Source organism: Pygocentrus nattereri, chromosome 12 (genome assembly GCF_015220715.1).
Source record: "Pygocentrus nattereri isolate fPygNat1 chromosome 12, fPygNat1.pri, whole genome shotgun sequence".
NCBI lineage: Eukaryota > Metazoa > Chordata > Actinopteri > Characiformes > Serrasalmidae > Pygocentrus > Pygocentrus nattereri.
Window position 1 is genome coordinate 33,356,098 of NC_051222.1, and position 20,727 is coordinate 33,376,824.

Below are 20,727 nucleotides of genomic sequence, written 5' to 3' on the forward strand. Positions count from 1 at the left end.
TGATGCAGGCAAATATTTGATTTGTCCTGGAAGTTTGGGAACCATATCATATTCCATTGCAGCTTTATGAACTCCCAGAGTCCAGGCTTTCATTTCATTTATCTACAACCCCATTTCAAACACATGAAACCACCATGCTGTGACGCACCTTCAGCACAGCTGCACACTTCAGTAGGGCAGAGGGTGTAAAGCTTTCCACTCGTTCTCTCAGCTGCGTCATAAAACTTCACACAGCGGTTCTCTGAAATACAAATATCGGTGAATATCTGTGAAATATGTGAGAGAAAAAGTCAATAAGAGGATCTATATTTTACATGTTACCTGCTTTTTATTCTACCCTGAGGACTATTTATTCATTTAATCAGGAGTTTAGGTACACAAAGCAGTCAGAATTAACCTCGACATGTTCATTCACACTTTATTCCTATGACTCTGTGATTGTTTTGTATACATTTTTTTCTTACCAGGAGCATAATATTCATATACGGTGATTCCTACTGGTTGAGGGAGACCAACATGTAACATCTGGTGTATCCTGAAAACAACTCTATCTTTAACTACATTTGAAACCTGGAGAGAGAAAGAGAGAGAGAGAGGCACAACATATAGTTGAGATAATAAAAACAACTTTACAAATTCTGTTGACAGCACAGTCTGTAGGCAAGAATGCCTAAATACACAACGAAACAACAACCAAAAAAGGTCGAATTGATTATAAAAAAAATCGAATAGATTTTATTTACATTATACATGTGGTTCTTTGGCTGATTTTGGATTTTAGCCTTTGTTTTCAATACAACAACTTTGCAAATATTAACCGTTATTTAATAAAATACTGACCAACAAATGTTCACACAGTAACAGTTAAAAATAGCAGTCCAGCACATTTACTTTGATAGTAAGGTCTACAAGAAAGTAGCTTTATATTGGCATTTTGATGCCTGCAATATATGCTCTTCATGAAATCTCCATTAAATTACTTTTTCAGCGAATTTATCATAATTCTACAAAATTGTAACTATGTTTAAAACTGCTTGGAAAATACGTGTGGCAGATTACCCAAACATTCAAAAAGCAATGACAGTCAAAATGAATGGTGTAGGCTATTAAAGACAATATAAATTAATACTAAAAAGCCCTTTTGCCATCAACTGATGACAAGATTGGGGTTGTGCCAGCTTTGACAACTTTTATTATGTAAAAAAAAAATAGAAAGAGATTCGTATTCAGTCAGTTACAATATTTCCTGAAAGGCAAAACATATCTGTGAAATTGTTTCAGAAGAGGTTACAGTGCCTAAACATCATTAGTGAAGCTAATTGATGATTTTAGACTAAATGTTAACAATACGTTCTTCTCTCCCTCCTTATTTAGGTCATAATATATTTAATAGGCTTAAAAACATGTTTGGCTTTTGTTTGTTACATATTTCATTGAAAGATTGTTTCTGAAAGGCAATGTGTTTCCTGTGGTGTGCTCCAAGGATCCATACTTAGCCCCCTTTAATTTTCATTGCAAATCCTGTCATACAAGTGAAGATAAAGCAGTGTTCTAAATGTACTAACAATATGATTTACTTAGGCAATGAAAAATATTTATTGCAAAATATTTCACAATAACAATACCACACTATCATATAGTCTGCCCAACTCCAATTCACAGTTCTTATTTAATAAAAAAAAAAAGAAAAAAAAAATATATATATATATATATCTATATATACATATATATACATACATATATATATATATATATATATATATATATATATATATATATATATATATATATATATATATATATATATATATAATTCATTGTTTTGTGCAGTTTTATTTAAACAGGAAGAGTTTTGGGCTGCATTCTGTATAGATATGAGATGTGCTGTAGAATGAGCATCATGATGATGATTAGATGAATGTACTACCTTCTTTAGGTAGATAATGAGGGATCCTCGGTCTGAAAGGTGTTTGTCCATCTCAAACTTCTGGATATACCTGTCTGTTCCCATCAGCTGGAAACATAAAGACCAGTCATTTTCCAAACTATGCTACATTTCCATAAAGTAGCTGAGGAAAGAAACTATTCAGGCTGAATATCTCAGTTCAGACAGAAACGTTATTCATATCCTCTTTTTGCTGCAAGAATCTCGTACCTTTTCCAGATCGCTTGTATCTGGTACAAACCCTGTCAGCAGGCCAATATCCAGAATTGTCATGCTGGATTCTGTGTCATTCAGAAACCTAAAGTGGAATTAGTCAGCATGAGATGACCTGGGAGCATGCAGTAAGCATTAAAATGCTTTAAAATGAACAGCCCTACTTGCTCTGTACTCCAACTGCTTGGATTTCAAATTACAAAACTTTCCACCAAACTTCACTGTACACTCACTGGACAAATGCTTAATCAAACTTCATCATAGCAAAACATCTCTTCTTCTACATACATACATACACAAATTTAATAGGGAGTAATAATTCCCTACTAATAATTCTCTTACTATTACAGTGACTGCTACATCTAAGATTATAAAATAAGGATGTTACATTTGAAACTTTTTCAAACTATTTACTGCCCTAAGAAATTAACCATTTAAAATGTCACAAATAATTCTACATACATTTGAAAGCGCTGATGGATGTAGGTGTCTACTAGCTAGAACCTATATTTACTACTAGGGTAAAACTCCTGGATGCTTTTGCATGTGAAGCAAATCTACGCTTTACTTACTTGGTCTCTATGGAAAGTGTATAGCTTGCATGTGCACCCGCATAGGAAGCTGCAAAAAGTAGATTATAAATTCAAATAACTTTCTTTGATGTGTTCACTTCATTCCTGACATACATTACATACACACTATTGACAAACAGCTAGCTTTGCATTCTGGGACAGCAGAGACAAAAACAAATCCCAGCAATAAAACATCGAAACACACAAAGGCACATGGGTACACAATTGATAAATGGATGACCTCACTCGCTGCCCATTATCACAGTCAAATCAAAGCTGAGTAAAAAAATTCAGACACAGAAACATCGCAGGTCATGTTTAGGTGTGTATCCTGTAAGTGAGTCTCCTCAGAGAGAGGACACACCACATACCTCCATATACGCACCACTAATACCTGTGCTTGTGTTTACAGGCCTGTAAATAATAAGTACAATATGAACCACCTGCATCACCACAGCATAGGAATAAACCAGCTTTTGCAGGAGAACATCACATCATGCCTGCCATTGTTTTTCTTTCAGCTTGGAATAGCGACACTTATGGCTTGTTTGAGAAGAGGCAGAACAGAATGGGGGTTACTGGAATTGGCTTGATCTAATTTTTCACATAAACTAATACCACATAAACCAGCTTCACTCAAACCTCAGATTTTGTTATTTCAGGTGAGTAGAAAAAAGGTCCCCCCAATGTTTTGGATGCTGTTTGAGAGTCTGTTGAGCTTTGCTTCCTCAGATATGCTTCCTGGCCATGACCCCAACCCAATCGTTAACCTTAACCCGAAACCTAATCCTAACGCTCACCCTGGGCCATAATGCTAACCCTAATCTTAACCTCAGCCCAAAATCAATCCTAACCCTCAACCTAGCCCTAATCCTAACCTTAACATCAACTCAGAATCTAATCCTAACCTACATGTGTTTCTGAGAGTTAGTGTTTCATCTAAAAGGACCACTTAAAATAAAGGGTCAACCAACATTCAGCTGATGTGGTGGCCTATGGAGTTCACTAGGCACAAGTGCATTGTGGGAGATTGCATTTCCCAAAAAGACACTCTTTTTAATTCCACTGATTAGGTAACTAAGTGAAAACTGGCTGACATAAGTAACTCTGCTGTAATATGCAGATGGATCAATTCACGACAAAGCCAAAGACTGTAAATGAATCACCAGTGAAACTGTAATAAATATTCAAATAAAATCCAAATAAAATCTTATTTTCTTATCTTATTTATCTTATCTTAGGTGTACATACGTGTTTTGTTTCTGATAAATTGCACATCCAGATCGAAGTTCTTGCACTTTGTGGAGTTTTCGTCAGGTTTGACGTAGTACCACGTGATGACCTGGAAGACACGATGGAAACAGAGTTGCTGATCTGTCTAAAACTATATCGTGTTTGATTTCTTAATAGGGCTGCATAATTGATCATGATTTTTGACTTAAAAAAATTTAATATCATCATCATCATCATCATCGTTGACCGCTAGTCCAGATAGGGTCGCGGTAGCAGTTGGGAGAGCAGAGAATCCCAGATGACCCTGTCCCCCCGCAACTTCCTCCAGCTCATTCCCGGGGACCCCAAGCTGCTCCCAGGCAAACTTGGAGCTATAATCCCACCAGCGGGTCCTAGGACGACCCCAGGGTCTTGTCCTGGTAGGCCGTGCCTGGACCACCCCCACCGGGAGGCGTCCAGGGGGCATCCGGATCAGATGATCAGAGCTCCTCTCAATGCGGAGGAGTAGCGGCTCTACTCCGAGCTCCTCCCGGATGACCGAGCTCCTCACTCTATCGCAGAGCGTGTAGCCCACCACCCTTCCACCGCTTATAATATAATATGTAAATGTAATATATCAGTGAGATTAGTTAAACTAGGTTTATTGGCTATTGGTTCGTAGCATAATGTAATTGCCTTTTCTTTGCATGTATACGTCTAAATTCTATTTGGTTGCATACTGTGGCAGCGTGATTATTTTTTTATTTTGAATCTAATTTTGTTCAGTATGTAAAACACACATTCAATTAATGTGATTAAAGTTTCACTCTTAATTTGACTGTTGGTTTATAAAGATATGCTGCAATAAAAACTGGTAAAACTATTTTTTTCATTGCGATAAATAACAGTGGTTTCACAATTGAGCCAAATAATAGTGATTATTTTAGCCGTTACCATGCAGTCCTATTTCTTACTGTTCCATATAGAGTGAGTATATAAGCACTTGACTTACTGACATGGAGCCTTCACCTTCCCCTGAAACTTCCACTTTTAAATCTCCGCTTGCTGGGAACTGTTGAATGCAACAGAATATTAACTGGCACTGCAAAAAATGATCTTGACAAGTGAAATAATCGTAAATATATATGTAATTGAAGGTTGAATAAATATGATCTCTGTAATTTTGACCATGACATGATTGTGGATGCCAGACGAGCTGGTTTGAGTATTTCTATAACTGCTGGGATTTTCACACACAAGAGGACAACGGAGAATGACCAGACTGGTTCAGAAAGGCTAAACAGTAACTCAGATAACCACTTTATGCATTTCTGGTGAGCAGAAAAGCATCAACATCTCAAACCTTGAGGCAGATGGGCTACAACAACTGACGACCATGTTGGGGTCCTCTTTTGTCAGCCAAGAATAGAAAGCTGAGGCTGCAGTAGGCAAAGTTTATGAAAACTGAACAGCTAAAGGCTGAAAAGGCATAGCCTTGTCTGATAAATCTTAGTTTTGGCTGAGGCACATGGTTGGTAGGGTCAGAATTTGACACCAACGCATGAATCCATGGACCCCACCTGCCTTGTTTCAGCAGTCCAGGATGTTAGAATTGGTGAAATGGTGCAGACCATGTTTTTTTGGCATACTTTGGGCCCCTTAATATGAATCAGTCATCACTTGAATACCACAGTCTATTTGAGATGACCGCGCGTATCCCTTCATGGCCACAATTTACCATCTTCTAAAGGCTCGTTTCAGTGTGATAATGCACCATATCACAAAGCAAAGATCTCAAACACTGTTCTTGAAAATGACAATGGTCATCCAAGTCAACAGAACATCTCTGAGATGCGGGAGCATTGAAATGCACCTGAAAAATCTTGGAATTACTGCATCATGTAACTTCTGAACTACTGGTTTTGTACTATAGTTATAATGATAATGTTCAGAAATGGCATAGACTGCTAACTCAAGCCTGCTTTTCTTTCCTCATCTCCATATTTCATTTCACTGTCAAAACAAAACCTCTCCAAAATTGTCATTTTAAAAGTTTAATGTAAGGTAACATGAAAGGACTTTAGCTATTTTCAAGCCAAAATAAATCAGAAATCATAACATGTTTTTGTTGGTATAGTTATCATAAGGAAAATAAAGCACTAATAGTTTTCTCCTTACCCTGCCAGAACGCTGTAAACCTCTGCTGGCTTTGGTAAACACATTTTTGAAACTGCTTGATCTTTCAGTAGAGGTGACAGTGACCTCCATGCCTTTTCCAATGCTTTTTGGTGGCACCTCTATTAAGTACTTTGCTAAAGCCTGAAAGACCACAGCAGTAGCCTGAGGGTGTAGAGGAGAACAAACAGATTCATCATTCTTACTGTATTAGTAGTGAACATAAAATGGCATTATAACAGGCCATCAGGTAAATATAAACATTGGTGGACAAATATCTTGATGTTAAATTGCTTGAATAAAATGATTTTCAGTAACACTTTACAACACACTTTCAATAAGTAACTAATTAGGAAGTAAAGAAAAGAATGAGTAGTGCTGTATTAACACCTAAGCAACTACTCTTTACTACCAAGGACTACTAGTTAACTACTCAGTAGTAGATCATTTTACACAGGTAGGCGAAGGTGGTGTTAGGAGTCTTGCCCAAGGACTCTTATTGGTATAGTGTAGGGTGTTGCCCAGGTGGGGATTGAACCCCAGTCTGCAGCGTAGAAGGCATGTTACCCACTACACTAACCAACCACCTTCGTAGTGGTTAAAAGGTAAAACCTGATTAGGACATTTCACTATTAACTAAACAATAACTACTGAGTCTCATAGAGAATTACGTGGTAACTATGGTTTCTTAGAATTACTGCTCATAAATGACCGATCAGTTCAACATTAACTGCTCAACAGTTGAATCTGACAAGGTTCCTGCTGAACTATTGACTGATGGAGTGTAAAACGTCTAACAGTAGTGAAATACACTACACAGTGTGCAGTGTCTAAATTATATTGGGTTATACCCATTTCTATTCACAGGAACAGATGTCCTCAGAGAAGCCTGGGGATATCACACATTTTACTGACTGGTCTCCTTCATGTGTTTGGTTTGATCAGAAACCTTAAAATGCTAATGCACATCTTCATATATGGCAGTATGAGCCAATTTACACATTAGCCTACAAATGGGACAACTGTTATAATGCTACAGTATTCAGCAGACCAGTATACTCACTTCATACTCACTTTCACATGCAGTGAAAACTCTTATCTTTAGAAAAGAAAACACCATTATTGTCTGCAGGAGCATATGTGCCTATGTTTCTTCTGAACAGTAGTTCTCCTTTAAGTCTTCCTGAGGGCAGGGTCAGTTGAAGGAGGGCTCATGGAAATGTTTAAATCTGTATGTATCCTGCCATCAAATTCACTTGGTTCTAGATATTACTGTTAGATAATGAATGAGGTGTTGCTGTTCTTCATTATGAGCTAATGATGATTGTCACGCATTCTGTCAGTCCTCAGACGGACTCAAACTCCATAACCCAGAATCCTCAGCAACGTCACATCACTCTACAGCAAAGTCACATGACTCCACAGAAAAGTCACTTGTCTCTGGAACTGTCTCTGTCCTCCAGTCAACGTTCAAGTTCATCTGAGTACTAAATACTTTCAGCTGTGTATTGGTCATTTGACTAGAGAGATTAATACATAAGCCTGGGCTTTAGCTAAGAATAGTTGTGCGGTATTCCTTTCCCTGTAAAACTACTCAAAGTTTTCTGTACTGGTGTTTATTGTGTATTTGACCTTCTGCCTGTTTTCTTGTTTACTCTGTCGCTAGGATTTATGGTTTTGACCCATTGCTTGTTTTTGTGAACTCTGATCTGCATTGCCCTTTTTGGTTATACTCACTATTCTGACTCTACTGTGTTTACTGGAACTGACCCATGCTTGTTTTCTGACTACTCTATATGTTCCTGATTCCACAAGTAAAGATTCTCTTGTGTTTTACATCTGTGAGCGTCTGCTTCCTGATCTCGTGTTATAATGATCAGGAACAACATACAACGAAACATTATTCATTAACTCAATATTAATGAACTACAAGTTAATGATTATCAGGTACAGTATAAAGTGAAATAGATGGCAACTCACTGTTAATGAACTTGGGGTTAAGGATAATCAGAAACACTATTATAAAGTGAAACACATGGTAAATCATTAAATTACCTTTGAATTAATCATGATTAGGAATGGTATAAAGTGAAATACATGGTAATTCATAACTAATGAACTAGGAGTTTAGTATTAGTTCATTATTACCTACTAAGTAGGTAACTTGTAGTCCTTGGTAGTTTAGAGTAGTTACATATGTGTTAATGCAGCACTACTCCTTTGTTCCTGCTTAGTTCCTGGTTGTTTACTTATTAACTACAAAACAATATTTTAAAGTGTTATCATTTTCCTCTTTCAACAGAAATATCTACTTTCACTAATGTCAGTCAAACTTAATTAACTAAGATCAATCCATTAACTTCTCAACTTGACACTTTCTATATCTTTTCTGCTCAAGTCTACCTCCACTTTCTCTTACAAACGTCATAAACTCATCACTTAAAATGACACCTGTTACAACTGCTCTTAACACATCATATACTGATCCCAGGTTAAATAACTCAAGATATGCTTAATGTAGAAACTTTCATAACTTCAAACTTTGTCGCATAGGTCTTGTAAAAAGGACAACTTAATGACTTTCCTATTTGCCACTCTTTATAGTTAAACACAGTTATTTTTTCAATAGACTTCCCACCATGATGTATCTCAACTTCTTCTCTATCTTCTGTATATATGTACTATATTTATTGTATTGTGTATGCATTCAAGCTATTTTTACTGGACCATATCCAGAATACACTATTTGGTCAAAAGTTTTTGGACACTGCTCTTATAGTCATACACTAAAGTCAGTATACACTATCTACATACTATGTTTTTTTAGACAATGCTCAACATCTATCTATCTATCTTAAATAACTTTCTATTCTTTACATATTTTAATTCACATTTTGTTCATTTTGTTTGCAGAAACTATTTTTTCTTCAAGAAATGCATATCTAGCTACTTCTAGTTATTGCTAAGAACACATCAGGCCTATGTATTGTGATCTTCACTGGGTTTCATTAAAACAAATATTTAAACCCTTTTATCTGATATCTTTATCTTATCTTATATATATATATATATATATATATATATATATATATATATATATATATATATATATATACACCTCACTGACATTCCTCCTGTAGTGTTCTATACACTTAGAATACTACATTCCTCCTCAGCTAGACTTCTCTACATTCCACATTTCTGTATCTCATCTGTGATTTGAAAACATTTTATTCTTTTTCTATATTGTATAAGTGTCTTTTGCTTTTATTCTTTTTTTTTACTCTGTAATGAGTCTCTGAGATCTTGGAAGGTGCATTTAATTTTAATATATTGTTATTATGTAAGAATATTGTTATTATATAATAATGTTATTATCTGAATTTTTCAGTAGATGTTTCCATGTTTCTTCACGGAAGCTTAAATCAGCCATTGGACACTGATCATAATACCAAAATGAATTAGGTGTTCATGTTTGCATGAACAAAGGTATCCCTATTAGAATCTATTAGAAAACTGTTCAGAAAATAATATAACATAAATAATAAGTCACATTTTCTTTTAATACATAAGAATATTTAAAAGAAAGTACTTTTGTACTTTAACTGAAGTAGAAATATAAAGAGGAAATACTATCTACATGATTTCTTACTTGTACTTTGTCCGCCACTGAGTGCTGGGGCACAAACTAGATGTGACTCACCTGAGTGGAGTGGAAGTTTTGGTTAATCTTTAGCCATTGCACAACTGGTAATGCATTTTTAAAGTCCCCAATCTTCAGTAGTGCCATCAAAGCATAACCAGTGGCCTCCAGAGTAAACGTGGGACTTTTGTCGACTGGCCAGTGACTGGCATCTGTTTGATAACACATACATGCACATTAACACACATTGCATAACTCATCACTTCAACTCAGTGTTGCTGGTGGACTTTTTATCATGAATGCCACGCAACTGCTACAACGTTTCTATGGGATTAAGGTTCAGGTATTTTCTGCTACCATTTTTTACAAGACTGCCTAGTGTGCTTAGGGTCATTGTCTTTCTGGCCCACCTTCTGTTGAGCTTCATTTCATGGACAGCTGGCATGCTGTTCTTTTGGAGAATTCCTTGATAGAATCCAAAATATATAATACCATGAAAATGATGGCAACCTGTCCTGATGCAGGGCAGCAGAATAGGCCCAAAACGTTATACTGCCACCATAGTGTTTCAGACTTGAGATAAGACCACCCAGCTTATCAGTGCACAGTTCAAAAGCCAGTATTCTTGATGGTAAAGGGGTGCATTAGTGCATGTGGCATGGGGGATGGGCACATCTGCAAAGGCACCATTAGTGCTGAATGATATATACATGTTTTACTTTCAAAACTCCAGAAATTGGTCTCCTCAGTTCCCAAATGCCTACAGTGTTGTTCAAAGAAGAGGTGATGAAACACAGAGGTAACCATGCCTCTGTCCCAGCTTTTTGGGAATGGGTTGTTGACATCAAATTCAAAATGAGCATATAAAAAAATATTTGAATAATAATAATATTTCCTTTAAAAATATGGTTTAAATGATCTGCACATCATGGCATCCTATTTTTATTTATATTCTACACAGAGTAGAATCAGGTATGCCCTCAAGATCTACTACCCTGCAAAGCTGAGATCCAACACACCTGGCTCTGATATTCAGTTCACATGTAATAGATACCTGTAAACATGGCTACTTAACAAACCTAATTGCCTGAATTTAATAAGAATATCATAGAGCTATACTGGCTTGTTTTAAATGATGATGACTTTTTCAACTTACCTGGTGAAGCATAGCGGAACAAAAGCTGAAGTTGCAGCTTATTAGCATTTGCTAGAGCATAGGACACCATGGCCACAGCATAAGGATCAGTTTCAGAAGCGATGTGTCGCGCAATATATTCCGTTGCTGCGTCCATGCGCGGCTGAAGACTCTGAAATTGATCAAAATTGCATTAGATTTAATGAACTTTATTCAGTTTGCTGTGAGGAAAAGAAAAAAAAAAAAATATATATATATTTATATTCATGACCATTTCACGTAATAAACTTTAAACCTGGCTTTTAGAGACATCTGGATTATATCAGCACCACTATGAGCAATTCTGACTTCATACGTTTCTGTTAGAAATAAAGGTACCATGCAGGTACATGAGTCGTTCATCAAGGTACAAACAATGCAAATGTACCCTCAAAGGTGCAACAGTGGTTTTAAAAATAAAATAAAAGTCTGGAGGTGAGGTGGGGTGTGTGGAGTCAATGCAACTTAGAAAATATCATTTCAGTGGATTCTGGTTCAGTTATGTTCCCTGACTAAAGGTGCTGAGATGTACCCCTGAGGGTACCACCACAGTGACAAAAAGGGTGCTGCCCCAGTGACAGTGTCATACCTTTTTTTCTGAGAGTGTAGAATGGAGCACTTCACATTAAAACCTCTCTAAATTACTTTTGGTACCATGATTTTAAGACTGAGATATGTAAACAAGCTCTGTTCTGATTGGCTTCCCTGTATTGTGTCCAGACTAAAACACAGCTTATGACTTCAGAGTAAATGAGTGGGGCTGCTGTAGGCTGAGTAGTTGCTAAATTACTTTCGGGATCAATAAAGTCTCTATCTATCTATCTATCTATCTATCTATCTATCTATCTATCTATCTATCTATCTATCTATCTATCTATCTATCTATCTATCTATCTATCTATTGTCAGCAATTCACTTACTCTCCTGAGTATTAGTCCTGTTCCCAAAATCATCCCACCTGTACCTTATCATCTCTCTAATCGGTCACGCTTTAAATACTCCTCCCATTTAGCCAGTCTGTGGGAAGTATTGCCAGTTCTTTTGAGTATCCACATCCGTGTATTTGTACTTACACTGACTCTTTCAATGCAAATTGGCTTCGCCTCCTGTAATGCGATGAGTACAAAAGCCGTCATTGTTAGTGGTGAAGCTTTGCCCTGTATGAAGTCAGAAAACAACAAATTCTCTGGTCAAACACTGCGATGTTCCCGTACTGCTTCTTCCAGTGCACTGATGTGTAGAGAACAGTGGCCACCAACTCTGCTCCTGGGTAGCTACCTTCCTGAAGCGTTCATTTTCACACCTGATTGAGTATATCTGATCCAGATCACCACTGCCATTGAAATATTGGGAATCATTAATAACTCCACATTTCAGATTTTGCCAAAGTATATTTGCCCTTCCCTCAACATCACATTGAGTGCGGCCTTTCGTGGCGAAAGCAGAGTAATGCCACTTTCTTTGAAGTAGAAAGTGCCACCAGGGCTGTTTCTAGAACGTGGAAGTGTGAAAATGGTCTATCGAAATTTTATCATTTATCATTTCCCATATTTATAGTGAGGAAAATAATATTGTGATAGTTATTGTTATTGTTTAATGGTGCAGCCCTATTTTAAGGTATGTTTGAATTCTATAAAATTGAAGTTAAGAGATTTAGAATTATCATGAGGTTCATTTTTAACCAAAAAAGTGTTTTCATGTTACTGAAACAGAACAAGTTTTAGTCTCTAGGTGGATCCCTGCTCCTCATGGCCAAACGCTGAGTAATTAGGCCCCACTGTTTTGAAATAAATGTGTCCCAAAGTCTGAAAATCAGTGCGGAATATTAAGAACTGTCACTAACAAAACACACATTTTCCGTTTTAATGAAAAACACATATTGTGATTTTTATGTATGAACAACTCTTCAAAGCTGCCTTTGCTAGCTAGTTTGGGGTGCAGATTTTATCATTTTTTTTACAGATGTAAAGCACTACATAAGGAGCCTGGAGCCATTTCGGATTCACCAGATGTTAGAAAGTCAGCTAGCACTATTCTCCTATAAATTCCAGCAGCATTGAGAGAAAATGGTCAGGTAGCTTTTTCTCTCCACGACGCCATTTCACTGAGAAATCTGTCGCAATATGGAAAGAATGCATTTCATGTTGACTTTAAAACGAGTGCCAGATTCACTATACTTGTATGGACAGAATCATACAGCCATGCAAAAAACTCATTTGCTGTCATGACTTACCTGCATAGCACTGGATGAAACACTGTACAGCTCCCTGAAAACACCATCAGGCATCTGCGCATTCAAGATCAGCCATTTGACAGCATTACAGATAACATTGTGGTCTATACTGACCAGACTGTCAGCCATACTGAACATTCTGACAACGTATGCAGTTAACCTGCAGAGAAAAACAGTGAAAGCACACAGTTACCTTTACTGAGAAAAAAGATGCAGATGGACAAGAGAAAAAACAAAAACTGCAGAAGTAAAGCTGAAGAAAAGAATCAGTCATTGTTCTGATGGAGCTGATTCATACACATCAATCCTGGAATGTTAGAATCAGTGGTAATCAATGGTCAATCAATGGTCATAATAGTTCCACTGCTAGGTAAATCATTTTTCATTCAGTGTATTTTTACAGTACAAAAATAATCAGTCCCATAAATGCACGGTGAAATCTGGGATTTCAGGTTTCTTAATTGTTGTTAGGTAAGAGATTTATAACACTAAAGAGAAAGTAGTTTATAGGCATAGAGAAAGAAAACGGATGGCAGGAAAGCTAAACTATGCAAAGTAAGAGAAGAACTGACCAGGTGCTGCCCGATAAACTTGGAAAAACTGCAAATGACCCATCTGATTTGAGATATGAGAGCTCATTTATGTAGCCTGAGACAAGACAGAAACCATTTCAGAGCATTTAAAACACACTTCTGTAATGCATCTCTATAACAGTGCCGTTGACCTTGTTCCATGAATGTTCATGGCTACTGTTGTAAGGTTGAACAGGTTTTCCCAAATGCTGTTAAAAATCCCATAAAGTTTAAACAGAAACTGAAGCACACAACTGTGCTTTGACACACCTACATTTGCAGTGTGATATTAATTTTCTGGTGTTTTATTTGTTTGGATAGAGCCAGATGTTTATGTGTGTGTGTGTGTGTGTGTGTCTGTGTGTGTGTGTAATCTCACCCTACCTTACAGCTGCATTAAAGAGCTATGAATCATTTCCTACCATTATAGAGACGTTTGTTTTTCTGTAATGTGGTTATTTTCGGCACTACAACAGGGAAAATGGGGGAAAGCCCTGCCCTTTATAGAAACTTGATACAGTAGTGAGCAGTGTAGGCGACCGCATAACTTAAGTTGGTGAACTTTATGATGAGCCCATGTTTTAATCATAAAAAAACCTCAAGTACAAAAAACTACACTTAGGATAGATGTAATATAATCCAGTCCTGTAACAAATCTGCTCTGAAATAGCATTCAATTACACGGTGTAATGAGATGCTGACAATTGTGCAGTGCTTACCACAGTGGTAGAGATATTAAGGGGTTTGAGTGGTTTGTGCACGATAGTCCACTGTGGTGTCTGGAGCTCTATATGATATCTGATGTTATGGGTGTGGTATGTTTAAGTTAATGGGCCCTGTTCTAAAGGTCAAGGTCCCACAGGAGATGGGCCCCTTTCTCTCTCTCTCTCTCTCTCTCTCTCTCTCTCAGTACCAGACAGATGAGGTCATTTAAATAAGTTTCATATATTGTGCCTTAGTTTCACAAAAACAGCCACCTTATATAAAGCATGGAGTCAGAGCCGTTTTTCAGAGGAGTTTTAATATTGACGTCGAACCTTCTCTCAGGCAATCCATGATGCCTGATTTTTGATGCTGATCTTCTTTGTAATAAACTGTTTTATACACGTAAGACGGTGTCATCGGAGATTCCTTTATCATGTTCACATCATCGCTATCTGATAACACCTCTATAAGATGTTTATCCTAAGTGACGTGCATGAATGAGCAATTAAAGCCATTAAAAACCTTAGTACTCTATACAAAGTGCTGGTTTCAGGCAGGTGGGTAGATTTGCTAGGTTGTTTCTGTCCCTCACTCATCCCTTTACCCAACATCTGGGTTAATGGTGTGAACCGGTTGCTGAGTTATTCTAACATTAGCAGCAGAGAGCAACAGACATACTGGAGATTTGGAAGTATCGAAGATTGTTTGGGCGTTTGTCACCAATTTTGATACATTTCCTATGGTTGTGCCCTAATTTCCTACAGCCTAGCTAGCTCACTCTATCGTTGTAGAACAGAATGCCACCTATTTTGATTCTTACTGTCATCCTGCATGGCCAGTATATCTAGCAAAGTATTCAAATTCAAGTTCAGGCGGTAGCTAAAAACTGTAAAGCTGGTGTGTAAAATATCAAACTAACACCAGCTTCTAACAACCTCAGCCTCACTGTGTAAATTCAGAACTAATTGTACTGACTATTGTAGGTTTGCACTGCATAATATCCAATCCAAGTTCATTCAAGTGTCTTCATTACTCTGAGACCAACATACTAAATAAAAAAAATCCAAGAAACAGAAAGAGACCTTGTCTTTGTCTTGGAGCTCGGAACTGGAATTGTCAGTATTTTCTACTGTGAATGAACAAGATTTGGGTAAAGAGTCTCCACAAGTCTGTTTCCAATCTTGTTGTTTTGATGTGCTGTTTACTTCAAGGAATTTGATGAATTATGAAATACTATGTCAAAGTGATTATTATGATTATTAAATTAAATTAATCCAGCACTGTGCAAAAATAACCTCAAAGTTGGGTTAAAATAAGCCAGCATGTGTTCTGTCCAATATTTACCCAGCATTGGTTTTCCATCTAAACTAAATTGGGTTGTTTTCAGCCCAGCATTGTTTAGAGTGTAGTTGCTAAATCAGAGATATTGGATTACTATAAGTATTGGCATCGGTTTTAATATGTTTATCAAAATAGCAAAAAGCTGTAAAGTGCCACTTACAACATAAATAAACACAGATTCAAAATAAATATAATAGAAAATCACAAAACTCATATTATTTGTTTGTATTTTTAACAAAAAGAATTATGCTTCACTTTCTCATTAAGTTGAATCAGACTTTTGCTACTTTTTTGCTCTGTAAAGCTTGGCAAACCTAGAAACAGCTACTACAAAAGAATACAGAACAAGGATAAGTCAGTTTAGAAACTTATGTATTTATCTAACGATGATAAACAGCTTCAGTCTAGGTCACTTGACCCTACAGATTTATATTTCTCTGACCTGCAGTAATGTACCCCAATGCTTCAGGGCGTTTCTCCACTCCTACATCTTCCCACTGATTGGTTTTGTCCAGGAAATTAGCTGCAAGCAGAGGCAGGACCATAGCCAACAGGTTTTGTTCTGCACATCCTCTAGGCTTCTTAATCAAAGACTCTAGACCCTTTCCACTGATGGCCTCTTTTATCAGCTGTGCCATCGGTCTGCCTGCACATTCACGCACACACACACACAAACACACACGCCATAATATTAGTGTATGTTATATCATGATGTATTGTGTCTTTATTACCTTTGGTGGCTGAAAGTCGGGGTTGCATTTTCTCTGGCTCCATGCAAGTCGTTATTTCCCTGAACAGATGATCACAACATGTTGATAAGTAAAAATTCCTCCAGTCCAGACAGTCTGGAGAGGGGCAGAGGCTGGGGAACCATTGTGTTGAGAAATTGTGTTGTGGCCATTTAGCCTTCCAGTCAACCAATTCCTGTGCCAAAGTCATACTGATGGAGAATGTGGGTACTCACCCACTGTACCTGCCAACCTTTTTCCCAGACTGTAAGAGGAGCTACTGGAGCTCAGATGGCGAGAGTGGTGTTTAAATCCGAATCACCACTCAGCTCACAATAGCTTTGTGGAGCCAGGCTCTTGTTGTTGCTGTGTTATCCCTAATGAGGATGAGTAAAGATCAAGGTGAGCTACACTCATTAGCTGCAGGCAAGATCCAAGCCACATCCTTGAGTGATTGCGTGCCCACTCCAACCTGGCCAGTCTCCTCAATGGAGCGAGAAGGCCAGCAAAGCATCCCTCACCTCTGGATCTGCCTATGGGTCTTTATTATGCTCTCTTACCTGTGCTGTTATCCTGTCTTGGTCTCTCCCTTGCCTTCCTCCCTCTTCCTCACAAGAACAGGCCTGAATAACCAGATTCCTACCTCATGTCTTGTCACTTGCCTGTACCTAGTCGTTGCTCTTCCAGTTGTCTGACAGATTTGCATGAGAGAGGACATGGATCTAGGTAATGTGGGCCTTTGGCAAAGGATGAAGACCTTCTTTGGCCTCCATGGCTGCAAATGTATGATGCCAAGTGATAGTGATAAAAAGAGGGCAGTTGAGCCAGAGTCATGCCTCACCAATGAGGCAACACCTGGCCTTGCAGTATTTCAGAAGGTACCATCAAGTCAGCGCTCAGCTCCACATTGCTACCAAGTTCCTTGGCCAGCACCTGGCCTCACCTTTGCTCCATCCCCTGAATAAGGACAGCTGGGACTGATTAGGAGAGGAACACCCACACTTAAAAAAGGTTACTCTCCAGGAGTCAGGAGAGCCTTGCAAAAGTGAATGCTGTGCTTGGGCTTAAACAGGCTTTATTTCATATAAAGTGTTGATTTTCTGGTTGGATGTGCAAATAAAATCTTTGTAAATCAGTTACTTTGTAACTGCAATTGTTTTCAACTATGTCTTAGCCTGTTTCCTGTTTTTGTATTAAAAACCTCTTTTAAGGATCTGTTCAATTGAAATATTTTATATATGCCCATTTTTATTTGATGTCGGCACAGCATTTGAAAGAAGTTGGGACAGGAGCATTTTTACCACTGTGTTTCACAACCTTTTCTTTTAACAGCACTCTGTAAGCATTATGGGAATTGAGGAGAGCAGTTTCTGTAGTTTTGAAAGTGAAATGTTTATCCATTCTTGCTTGATATAAGATATCAGCTGCTCAACAGTTTGGGGTCTTCTGTATCATAGTTTTCATTTCATAATGCACCCCATTTTAAATGGCTGACAATTCTGGACTGCAGGCAGGCCAATTTTGCACCTGGGCTATTTTACTACATAGCCATGCTGATGTAATAAGTGCAGATTATTGTTTGGCATTGTCATGTTGAAATAAGCAGGACTTAACTGAAAAAGACATGGATGGTCTGGATAGCAGCATATGTTGCTTCAAAACCTGTATATATTGTTCAGCATTAATGGTGCCTTCATGGATGTGCAAGTCACCAATGTTATGGGCACTAATGCATACCATCATGGACGCTGACTTTTGAATTGACCACTGATAACAGGCCAAATGGCTGCTCTTCCCTTCAGCCTGGAAACATTGTGTCCATGATTTCAAATTTTGAATTAAAAGACAGGACACATTTCCACTTTGCCTCACTTCATCCTAAATGAGTTCAGGCCCAGAGAAGGCAGCAGTGTTTCTGGATCCTCTTTATTTATGGTTTCTTCTTTGCATGGTAGAGTTTTAACTTGTATTTCTGGATGCAACAACAAACTTTGTTCACAGAGAATGATTTTTGTAAGTGTTCTTGAATCTTGTGTCTGTTTTTAATGCCCCTTTCCCATTTTTTATTCGTGTTGCAGGCATCAAGTTCAAAATATATATAATTTTTTTTAAACAAATTTGAAACAAATCTGAAGCATTTCTCAGTTTCAACCTTGGATAGTTTTGTTTTGTACTACTTCCAGTAAAATATGGGGTTTAGGTGATTTGCATATCATTGCACTTTGTTATTATTTATATTTTGCACACCATCCCTCCTTTTGGAAAAGGAGTTGTAAATTATATCACCTTTATCTATCAACACTGTTTAAATGAACACTTGATGTCTTAATATCTTCAAATTTTTTGAAAAAGTCTGAACAATTCATGGGGTATACTTACATGACTGTACCTAGTTAACCCACTTAACCCACCACTGCCCCAGGTGGTGCTGCTCTGCTGGCGGCACTATGCTGCTTAACAAACTTAATAAAGTATACAGCCTCACAGTCAGAGTGACTGAATTCTCAGAACGAGGTCACATATAATCATATAAATGATTAAAATTAGTTAATACATTTAACAATGTTTAGGTGTTTTACCTCTTACAGCTATGTAGGTGTGTGCTTCTGTGTCTGGCATTTGATTATCCAAGAAGGACCTCTTAATTTCTGATCTTTGTGTTCCACCTGAGAAAGACAAAAGAACATTTACACACAACATGTACAGGTGTTGAAGAAATGTAGCTGCAAATCAGGGATTGTTATTCCATGTTTAATATGTCAGACCATTAAGACAATGAAAGTGAAATGTTAAAAGCACTTTGCTTTTCTATATTAACATTTTCCAGCCAATATAAACAGAATTCATTTTGCATTTGAGCTTGAATTCTGACTGAAATATTACACACTCACGCTGAAAATTCATATGTATATCCGCCATTTAATTAGCATTTTCAAATTTGCTAATGAGTTTAAAAAATATGTCTGGAATATGCTGCCGATTTTAAAAGATTATAGAAGATATCTAAACACATCCTGCTCATAATAAGAAAAGATCTGGAAAAATCTGTGCTAGAACTACTCAAGACTGTTCAGGTATGCAAAGTAAAGCCCCTACATCACTGGCAAGGACTTGCAGGAAGATTTGAGAAGCACTAGAATAGTTAAGCAGTATAGTACAGATAATTAGGCCATATGTGTGGTGTCATTGCACAAACATTATCTAGATGGCATTTTGATGTCTAGTGCTGTGGACATCAGTACGTTTTTCTGTAGCTTTTTTGTCACTTTTGTGCCTGCTGCGTATAAAATAACAAATCAACGTGTATGAAATAAAAGGGCCATATATCCTCAATTATGTCTTGTAGGGTTTTATTTGCATCTTCAGGCTTGTTGCATTTGTCACTGTAGTTCCAGGAAACTGAAAGGTCTTTCAGTCACTCACCATGTTTTTCAGGCTCCAGAATTAAAGTCTGCTCTCCAGTAGACCGCAGAATACCCTGGGTCTGTCACCACAGAAAAAAGAGCATGGGTAAAAAGAAAATAAATGCAGTTACTCTACATATATCTTCTGCACTCTGTTCAACTCTTTACAAACAGTTTAAGAGTAACAACCAGGGCTGCCATCAAATCTTTTCATTTTCGAATACAAACTTTCAGAGACTTTAAAAAACTTTAAAAAAGGGGACCGGAGGGTGTGTTCCAACTACAGGGGAATCACACTCCTCAGCCTCCCTGGTAAGGTCTATGCAGGGGTACTGGAGAAGAGAGTCCGGCTTATAGTCGAACCTCGAATCCAGGAGGAGCAGTGCGGGTTCCGCCCAGGTCGTGGAACACTGGACAAACTCTTCACCCTCTCCAGGATTCTGGAGGGTTCATGGGAGTTTGCCCAACCAGTCCACATGTGCTTTGTGGATCTGGAGAAGGCATTCGACTGTGTTCCCCGGGGTATTCTGTGGGAGGTGCTTCGGGAGTACGGGGTACATGGCTCTTTGCTACGAGCCATTCAGGCCCTGTACAAACAAAGCAGGAGTTTGGTTTGCATGGCCGGCAGTAAGTCAGACTCGTTCCCAGTGAGAGTTGGACTCCGTCAGGGCTGCCCTTTGTCACAGATTCTGTTCATTATTTTTATGGATAGAATTTCTAGACACAGTCAGGGGATGGAGGGTGTCTGGTTTGGTGACCTCAGGGTCACATCGCTGCTGTTTGCAGATGATGTGGTCCTATTAGGGACAT

General features: G+C 37.8%; 1 protein-coding gene across 1 annotated transcript in view; it reads right to left on the reverse strand.

Annotated features, from left to right (window-relative positions):
- Nucleotides 1–20,727, reverse strand: part of LOC108442218 (complement C3-like) — a 72,416-nt gene that overhangs the window by 6,112 nt on the left and 45,577 nt on the right. Inside the window, exons 22-37 of the mRNA XM_017722158.1 lie at nt 19,937–19,997; nt 19,093–19,179; nt 16,228–16,431; nt 13,740–13,815; nt 13,168–13,327; nt 12,008–12,091; nt 10,917–11,067; nt 9,821–9,972; nt 6,121–6,282; nt 4,955–5,014; nt 3,982–4,072; nt 2,731–2,779; nt 2,156–2,243; nt 1,928–2,014; nt 465–570; nt 149–241 (exon numbers count right to left, since the gene is read on the reverse strand). Of these exons, the coding sequence (XP_017577647.1) occupies nt 149–241; nt 465–570; nt 1,928–2,014; nt 2,156–2,243; nt 2,731–2,779; nt 3,982–4,072; nt 4,955–5,014; nt 6,121–6,282; nt 9,821–9,972; nt 10,917–11,067; nt 12,008–12,091; nt 13,168–13,327; nt 13,740–13,815; nt 16,228–16,431; nt 19,093–19,179; nt 19,937–19,997 (1,711 nt within the window). The remainder of the gene's footprint in view (nt 1–148; nt 242–464; nt 571–1,927; nt 2,015–2,155; nt 2,244–2,730; nt 2,780–3,981; nt 4,073–4,954; nt 5,015–6,120; nt 6,283–9,820; nt 9,973–10,916; nt 11,068–12,007; nt 12,092–13,167; nt 13,328–13,739; nt 13,816–16,227; nt 16,432–19,092; nt 19,180–19,936; nt 19,998–20,727) is intronic.